General features: G+C 41.8%; 1 protein-coding gene across 1 annotated transcript; it reads right to left on the reverse strand.

Moving 5' to 3' along the window:
* Positions 1-256: 256 nt before the first annotated feature.
* On the reverse strand, positions 257-9,113 carry Fam240b (family with sequence similarity 240 member B). The gene is made up of 2 exons (XM_023564361.2): positions 8,971-9,113; positions 257-348 (listed from the first exon to the last, which is right to left on the reverse strand). Exons 1-2 carry the CDS (start codon positions 9,111-9,113, stop codon positions 261-263), a joined length of 231 nt encoding a protein of 76 aa, XP_023420129.1. The 3' UTR covers positions 257-260.
* Positions 9,114-9,868: the final 755 nt, after the last annotated feature.

A 9,868-nucleotide genomic window follows, 5' to 3' on the forward strand; every position in this document is an offset into this window, starting at 1 on the left:
TTCTAAGAGCTTTCTAAATTAAATAATTCACACTTCCTGTCCCATTTGCGGTCACCCTGTCCTCTGTGCAGAGAGGATTGAGCTGGATAATAACCCCCATTAGCACCAGGGGAGGCTTCACATGTAAATCCCTTCACAAATGGGAGAGGAACTAGAGAGAGTGCTGTTTAGTAAATCAGCATAATGGGGTGTTAACTTTTACTGCTAGAAAAATGCCCTTGGCAGTTGGGTATCTATGAAGGCAGCATGGCAGGAAGCTCTCAGTCAGTGGGGTGGGGCTGCTTCTCCTCAGGATTATCCAGCATCCCAAGCCTCTTCTCCAACCTCTGTCTCCATTCCTCTCGGAGCCTGGGGAAGGCAAGAGTACACGAAGCTGGTTAGTGGCTTTGTCTCCACAGCTGCTGTTCCACTGATGTGTTTCCTGATAGGTTCCACCCGTGCCAAGCTCAGCTTGGTGCCTGCCCAACATGGCACCTGGCAGCACCTCCCTTCAACGCTGACTTCCGTGTTCTTCCAAACCTGGGAATTGCACGCCCCACTTTTTGAGCATGCGCCAAATTACCCCAATCAGCTGTCAAAACAGCACTCTGCCCACCCCTTCAGCTCCACCCTCTGTCAAATTGAATAAATGCTCACAGCTTTGTCTTTTCTGAGGGGATCTTGCACTCTACTGCAGCCCTTGCATGCCCACAATAAATGCCTTTATCTTTTTTCTTTCTTTGCTCTTGTTTTTCTATCACACGGAGGAAATCCTGTCATCTCCCTTTTCTTTTCAAGAGTACTTTAAAAGAAGCCTGTGGCTTTTACAAACAGTAAAATGAAAAGGAACAGAAAAATGGGTGCAGACAATGAATAGACATTTTCCCCAAATTTAATTCTCCCCAAACTGATAATGGGCTTAAAGTAATTCCAATCAAAGTGCCGCGAAGACTTTTCTGCATCCATCAATAAGCTGTCTCTAGATTTTATAGGGAAGAGCTGGGTACCTGTGGTTCGAAGTACTTGAGAGGCAGGAGCCCAGGAATTCAGGACCAGTCTGGGCAACAGAGTGAGTCTCCATCTCAGTAAAAATAATGATAATGGTGATGATAATATTATTCTTGTAGAAAGGCAAAAACATAATTATCCAATAAAATTTTAAAGAAGAAGGAAATTAGAGGACTCATCTTACCTAATTTTGAGGATTAGTACAGAACTATCATTAAGATAGTGTGGCATTGGTGAAAGAACAGACATGGATCAGTCAGGCAGAGAAGAGACTTCAGAAATAAATATATACTAACCTGGCTGGTTGATTTGTGACAAGGAACAGAGTCACGTTGATGGGGGAAGGATAGTCTTTTTAGCAAATGTTTTAAAAACGGACTTTGACGATGCTGCAGTCTGAATATCTGTGCCCTCATCAAACTCAAATTGGCAGCCTAACCCCCAAGGTTAAATTCTGCTCAATTATGGGCCCAAAAGAGAATGGGAAGAAGTTGGCGGTGCTGAGTTCAAGGCAATAAACACTAAATACAAAAAAATCCCAATATAAAAAAAGAAAAAGAAAAAGGAAAACGGATTCACTTTAATTTTTCCACTCTAAAGTGAGTACAGTACTTTATATTCTTTCCACGTCCTAGTCTATTTTCCGGAGACAGATTCTCAGAGGTGAAATACTACAATTTAAATGGTATAAATATTATGAAGCCTCTAGGCACCAAATTGACTCTGGGAAAACTTCTTACTTAAAATTCTATCCAATTCTGGCCCAGGAAAGAATGGCAAGAATTTGGAGAGTTGACACGTGTGATGCTTGTTGTTTAAGCATGTTAGCAACCAAGGTCTGGGAATTGAAATGTGACAAGGAGCAGGGAAGCAGGGAAGTGAGGGGCATGGGGGACACTATCAGGACATTGGGTGTCATCCTCTTTGCCCTTCAGCTTTAGGTAAAAGAGTGACATAAACAGGATCTACCAGTTTGGAGAGGGGCAGCAAAGCAGAGGACCACAGCACCCACAGTGGCAGCCACCTCACTCCAGCCTCCTCACACTCTGCTAGGTCAGAAGACGCTTCATGTAAGAAATAAGGACTCGTTAAGTGCTCTTATGTGACCTTCGGTTTTGATGTCACCCTATTAGTAATTGTCAGAGTATGCTTCTTCACTGTGGTTATGAAGTAGTTGCTCTGCATTTTAACTCGTAATTAACCTCTCCATCAATGTGGAAAGCACCCACCTTCAAAAGTGCTTATTTCTCATGCGTCTCTGAAGGCTCCGGGACTCAGCCAGCCTCCGACCACAGGACTTTTGTCACCTGGGTTCTTTTCTAAGGGTTATGACCTGGGTGTTGTATTGGACTTGATTCACTTTTTACTATAATGTGAATTTATTATTAACAAATGAAACTAATTCTTCCATGGTACAGTGGCCATGACATGATGCCCCCAGATGTGAGAGGTGTCGCAGACTGGCAGTGTCAGCTATTTCAGCGGCTAACTGGGTAGTGACACCAGGACAGGATTGCAGATATGGCTGGATCTAAAAATCAAATGCCCAGGCCACACTTGTGGACCATCTCCAACCAGTGACTGAGCCCAGTAAGGTTATTAGCGCAGTCTTGTTTCTCAAACACAGAACTTCACTAACAGGTGGCTTTAGTGCAAGATCTCTCCATCAGTGTGGCTTAAATTTATGAGGCCCACCTTGCTGTCTCCTCATCTGAGTTCCTTCTTTTCTTCTGAACAGAGATCAGACCTGCATCATAGTCTGATCCCTTTGACTACCTGTTCTGCCTTTCTTTGAGTTGCTAGAGCTGGCAACTCAATTTTTGAGTTGATTCTTAAATACAGAGATTATTAAAATTAAATGTTACATACTTTTGATTAAGAGATGTTAGAAACAAAGATTATTCAAAATTCAACACTATCCACTTATTATATTTTATAGTAATTCATGTTCTTTTGGTTATTTAGGAGTAAGTGTCCTCAGGATAAAAGTGCTAAATGATGGGGTACAACTGTCAAACATCTCTTCAGAAGTCATTGGCACCCATTGGTAGTGAGAAATGGACCCTGAGGGAATATTTGCACCATGGAAGTTGGCAGACTCTATAAAGCATGCATGGCTTGATTCACTCTTCTGTTCATCATCTAGACAAAGAATTGGCTCTCTTTTCAAGTCTGCCACTGTTTGTGTTTGTAAGTGAAATTTTAACAGAATACAGCGCTGTCTCTTTGCTTAGCTATTTTGTTGGCATATTGCTAGAACCACATTCATGCTATAATGGCAGAATTGAGTAGCTGCAACATAGACCATGTGACTCAGGAAGCAAAAAGTATTTGCTTTTCATCCTTTTTCAAAAAAAATATTTGCTGATCTCTGGCCTAGATTTCAGAAAGTGATGAAGCAAATCTTAATAATGCAGATTAAATTTAGAAGAGTATTCTCTCTTTATCTGTTACATGATTAAATCTTCTTTCAGAACTAGAAAACAAATATGATCAATGACATGATTTCTTTATTAAGTTGGACAGTAATCAAGCACTTATCTGTTGTCTGATTTTGTCAACTAATGATTGAATGCACCCCTTGTTCATCTGGGTTTTCAGCTGTACACACCAGTTTGTTGAAAACTAAGGAAAGCATGCTATGAGATTCAGTTGACCATAGGAATTTACAATAAAGAGAAACTCACATTTTCTGATTAATTTTGAACTGTGTCATACAGCCTTTGTGTCAGTGAGATTTACAGTGAACTTATTCATGTACGCACATGTACACATCGCCACCTGCCAGGAGTTACACATTCATCAGCACCCCACGACTTCTTTCTTATTTTTCTTTCACAGTAGTTTTATCCCATCAGCTTCATGCACACCCAATCATGCTGTGGCTACTGCTTAGAGGATGTGAATCAACATATTTGGTAGGGTGCATTCACAGTATTTTAGGAACATGATTGAAGAACTGGAGCATCATAACACTTTTGTCTGCTTTTTAATAGTAGTTGTTCCATTGTTTATTTCCAAAACAGGGAAGGATTTAGACATCTATTTGTCCAAATGACCCTTAAGTCTGGGTTCATGAATATTTAGACTGATTGTTGGTCCCTCTTGGTCAATATTTTTCATCACTGTGTGGCTTTATTTTGTTTTGCAGCAGTGTGATCAGTGTGAAGAAAATGATGCTCAAAAATTAGTGAGCAAAATATTCAGAGACAGGAGAGGACCTATTCAAGAGGCACTAAAACTCAAAAGAACACATTTACCCTCAGCCTAGGATATTTAATTTTTTGTTATGTGCTTTTAACCTCAACCTAGAAATATTAGCATCACTTTTCAATTTTGAGAGATGCCAATATGTTTATTACTTGTTTTTCTGATTTGTGGAGTAGTTATAGTTAATACTAAAACCTAGATTCTCCCTGATAAGTAGGGAGCATGGTGATGTCTGTGAGTTGTAGGCCACAGTCATAATGTCTGAGAGCCAGTGAGGATCAACTGGGCTCATAATCAGACTGTTTCTACCACAGGCCAGCCATTCAACATATATGTTAATTTGGGACCTATAAGATGAGACTTGGGGGAGCAAACTGTGAAACTAAAGAAGGGAGGGCACTGCAGTGGTCTGGGAGGCCAAGGAAAGCCTTTATATCAGCCATTTATTTATTTTGAGGCAGGGTCTCATTATGCACTTCAGGACAGCCTTGTACTCACTATATAGCTCAGGCTGCCCTTGAACTGTTGGTGATCTTCCTGCCTCAGCCTTCTGAGTGTTGGCATCACAGGCATGAGCCACCATGTCCTGCATGGTAAGGCTTTTAGACTTCAGTGTTGTTTTTCCCTCTCTGTCTTGGAACAGAGAGGGAAGAAGCAGTGGTGGGGTCAGAAAGCCCCAGGCCATCACCTAGTTCTGAGATTTCTTGGGCTAGATTGATGGGAGGGAGGCCCTGGGAAGATCTCACCCCCCAGAGGAGCCCCAGCATGCAGCAGTCACTCAGGATAAATACCACTGCCTGCTCAATGCTTGGCTAGGAAGAGCCAGTGCCAAGTGTGGGCTCAGCTTCAGTGTGATGGATCAGAAAGGGGACAGCTAGTGTCATCGATCTACTGAGTGTCTCGAAACAAGTTAACAGAGCCCTAAATGGAGCACGTCTGAGCTGCATAACATGTAAAGAAGAACAATTAAATAATAAGCCCCGTCTTCAAGGAATTTATAAACTGTTGGTTTCCCATTGCAGATTTTTGTTTTAATCTAAAAGATCAGATGGTGATGCTACCGCTCTATGGAACATGTCTCTACCACTGTTTTTCTACCACGAGAAAAGATGGGTCTAGGCTTGTTTGCTCTGTGACCTGCAGGACACGGGTTGGTTCTCTGATCACTGGCACAGCTTTGTCAATCAACAGGCTGATGTGCTTCAGTGTACAGATCTGAAAACCACTTTCCTAGCCCTTTGGTCTGAATGAAACATCTACCCAACTTTTCCCTCATTGCTTATTTCTCATTGTAGACTAACTCTTGTTTCATAAAAAGCTTGAAATGCTGGTTTCGTTTGACTAGCAGATTGTGAATCAGATATTTTGTGACCTGCAGCCGAAAGCATCCTGGGTGATACAGTGCATCAGCAGGCATCTGAACAGAGGGAAGTGAGTGGTCTTGGCATGGGCTTCATTCAAACCCCTGTCCTTCGCAAGCCTACCAGATTTAACATCTGCCAGACATGGTGAGCTGTAAGAAAGTCAACAAAGGGATTTCAAAGACCATACTCCTTGCATTAAAGCATTACTTTCTCACAGAGTCACTGTACAGTTTTACAGTTGTAGCTGTGGTCTGGTTAATTAGATTTGGTTGTCTGTATATTTATCATCTTAACTGAGACATGTTTAAATGTAGAAGGGAATAAAAATTTATACTGGGATAATAGCTAGATACCTGTCCCATGCCAGGCAAACCAGGAGTATGTTTGTTGATTGAAACTATGTCGCAGTTGATTTTTCTCAAATTACCCTGATCAATTATTTGAAAACAATTTCTGCTTCTCCAGGGGACTACCATCATGTGCTGCAGCCAGAGTTCCAGTTTTGGGGCCACCACTTCATCATCTTCAGGGTGCCTGCCAGATATATCAATTATAGGGGAAATGGATTTTCTCCAGCTCTCACTCCCCTTCTGGGGCAGGGAACCCTCAACCACGTGCAAAATACTCAACTCAAGACTGGCAAAAGAACTGGTCGGCCCAGCACAGGGAGAGGAGCATGAGACACTAATTGGTTTTCTATTCACAAAGGGATTGGTTTGGACTAGTGTTTAATAGATGAAAGAATATAAAGGGGTGTGTGTGTGTGTGTGTGTGTGTGTGTGTGTGTGTGAGACAGAGTGGGCCCTTGTGTGACTGGAAAGGGAATCCAAGAGTGTGTGATACTCACTGATCTGCACGTGTACGGGGGAAGATCATTATTCTGCTAGCACAGTGTTTCAGGCTGTTTACAAAGATTGATATGGATTTAAATCAAGTTCTGCCATTTTGATTTTGATTTGAAAACATCTAGATTCCTTTTGCAAAACTTTTTATTTAAATCATTTTTTACATTTTCAATCATCATCTAACCAAATTTGGAAGTTTTTTGGGGTATTTTACTTCACAGTTGATAAAGGGACAGTTCTGGGCAGTGGGCCCAAGGACCAAGGAGGAGAGCACGGGAAGCTGCCTCTACTTCCTCCAGGTCCTTACACAGCTTCCTGCTTCAGTGACACAGCTGCTGGGTCTGTGGATATTTTGAGGGAGACAACTATCAAATGTTTCATGTTAGGCACATTCTAGGAGTGTATTGTTTGGGCCACAGAAGGAAGTGAAAACTACAAACAGTAAGAGAGGTACTTTCTGGGGCACATGGGAACCTGGAGAAATAATGCTCTTGTTCTATGGATCATTTGACATTGGTTGCCTTTTAAAAAAAACCTTATTTTCCTAGCTGCAAAATGGCACAGTTTCAGTCTAGAAACTTTGGAAAAAAGTAGGAGATCTCTGTCTCTCTGTCTCTCTCTCCCTCTCATACACATGCACACACACAGAGATGCACAATCTGTTACCTCACTAGTCAAAATTAGCCACACAAATTTCAAGTATTTTCTTCTAATCTCTTATCTGTATCTGTCATCTAGCTATCATCTCTATTATCTATCTATCTATCTATCTATCTATCTATCTATCTATCTATCTACCTATCCGAAGCTATATTTTAAAAAATCATGTCACAAATTTTGCTTTTGGCCTTCTGGAAAGGAAGCCCCAGGGCAGGACTCAAAATGGGATATATCTCTGTGGCCAAGCCAGGGGTGTGTGTGTGGGAGGGACAGAGACCAGCCCTCTTCCTTGGATGCTCTAACATGTGACCCTGTTAGCATGCAATGCAGGAATGCCTGGCTCTGCCTGTCAGGTCACCAGGAACGTGGCTGGAATGGTGGCAGAGCTTGACTGAGTTTAACCCAGAGAATTACACATATTTTGAGCTCAGGATGTGCTGATGGACACAGAAATGCGGAGACAGGATGTTCTGCTCCCCTGTGAGGGGATGTCTTTTAGGGGGCTGTCCTTGCTTTAGGAGTGAAGAACTCCTGAGCCTCAGATCTCACCCTCCAGCTCCAACGGACTGCTCCTGTGAAGCTGATGGTTCCCTGTTCTCAGGGGGACACTGTAGGGGTGACATGCCTTCTTACAGAAGTCACCCTTTCCTACAGGTCCTTCTTTCAGTGAGAGAAAGGTCATGCTACTCTTCTACTCTGACTACGTATCCTCCCAGACCTGAGATGTTTCATTGAACTCGTTTTTCACACCCACGTACGTATCAAGCTAACCCCGAAATTTAATGTAGTGTCATATGCTAGGGACTGTAAGAGTGGAGAGGCGAGAAAGAGATTTTCTTCAGGTCATCAAGATTTAAGTAACTCAACCTCACTTCTGTTTATAACTTAAAAGTGTTTATGCATTTCTGTGAGTCACTGATTTGTGATAAAGACTGATTTCTCTCCATGGAATCTCTGTTGGTCACACTTGCTAGTGTTTTGATGCCACAGGTGATGCTAAGCATCTTACAAAGCATAAGACAGAGCCAGTGTGGTAATGTGCAATTATAATACCAGTGCTCTGGGAGGCTGAGGCAGGATGGTTACAAGTTCCAGCCCAGCCTGGACAACTTAGTGACTTAATGAGGCCGTGTCTCTAAATAAACAACAATTAAAGGCCTGTGGATGTAGATCAGAGTAAAGGCCCTAGATTAAATCCCAGTACCATCAAAACAAAACAAACAAAAACAAAGAAAGAAAAGAAAAAAGAAGAGAAAACATGAGATAACTCTCCCTTTATAGCAAAGAGAGGTCTGTCCCTAAATGTCAGTATTTCTGACAAGCACTGTCTATGAGAAGCAGGACTTAGGTTCACCTGGAAAATTCTAGTAGCAAGACTGAGTGAGTGGTTGTTACTATTCTTTGTCCTTTATTTTCTGTATTTTATGATGTTCCGATACATTGGAAAGTTTGAAGGCAGGGAAGAGATTCCCCTTCCTAGGATTTGTCCTTACAGACCAGAATAGGTCCAACCACTCTCCAAACTAGCCACTCTCAGCCAGCTTCTTCCCCATTCTGTGTCTTTTTTGCCACAAAGCATCCTGGAGTCAGGTACAAGGCCACTAGAAACCCTTCCTGGAGATATGTGCTGAGGCCATCAAGCCTGCCCAAGCTGGCTGATCTTACACTGTGCCTTTTTACTTTCTGGCTGCCCAGGCTCTGGCTTAAGCTTCCTCCTAGTTTCTGTCTTCTGCCACCTGGACACAGCCCAGGGCTTCTCTTATGAGCTGTAACAGGCATCGGATCCAGTACACAATTCTAAAAGCAATAGGAAAAGAAAACAATTCCAATCCCTCTCTTCACATCTGGCATATTCCTGGGGGAGACCGACTTTAAAAATAACAGTAGAGAAACAAGCCACATACTTTCTTAGGGCACTTCTTCCCTGGCGATATTCCTCCAATTCCCGGTAACAAGTCTGTTTGCTGATTTCTTTTTCCCAGAAGCTTTTGAGCTCCTCACATGTCTCACAGCAGAAGACTTCACGACGGACATATTGATTGTTCATCCCTAGAGCAGAAAGAAAAGCAAATCCCAGCCATTCAGATAAAACCATGCTGATTCAGATGGGCTTGAACCCCATACTGCCATTTAAACCTTGGTGTGTGTTGTGTGTGTGCCTGTAGACATATGGCATTATGAATCTGTTTTCTTAATGGAACTGAGGATAATAACGGTTACATCAGAAAATGCTACAAAATGAACAAAAATAAGAAGGGTGGATGGTAACTCTTCCAGATTATCCAGTGCTACAGGGACTACCCCTTTCACTGTCTTTGAGACATTTCACAATTCTGTAAGATAGAAAAATCACAGTGATTTGCCAATGGTTCTTGAATGTAGACATTCAAATAATTTTGTGCAGTGAAATACAAATGATAAACCTATGGATATCAGTCCAGTTCTCATTATTTGTAAAGGCATCTGAGTGCCTGTATAAGTGTTTATTGATTTTCTTTTCAACTGCTTGTAATAATGTTACCAGTTTTCTCGTTATTTCTGTCCTAGAGTCATGACTCTAATTTTATTAAAAATACCTTTTAGTGTACTTCACAGTTTATGCATGTGTGCATACAATGAATAGATAACCAAAAACTCTAAACACAAGGCAGAGCAAATAACAGGCATTGGTAAATGTTATGCTTTTCCACCTAACCCTCAAAGAACAATGGTAACCTGTGTCATTTATCGAGCACAGAGCGAGGGATGGGTGTTTTACACACATGGTTCCATTATTCTATTTCCGTTTATACATATTATTCC

Source organism: Cavia porcellus, unplaced genomic scaffold (genome assembly GCF_034190915.1).
Source record: "Cavia porcellus strain 051 isolate PalLab524CR breed Dunkin Hartley unplaced genomic scaffold, mCavPor4.1 scaffold_17, whole genome shotgun sequence".
In the NCBI taxonomy this organism is placed as follows: Eukaryota; Metazoa; Chordata; class Mammalia; order Rodentia; family Caviidae; genus Cavia; species Cavia porcellus.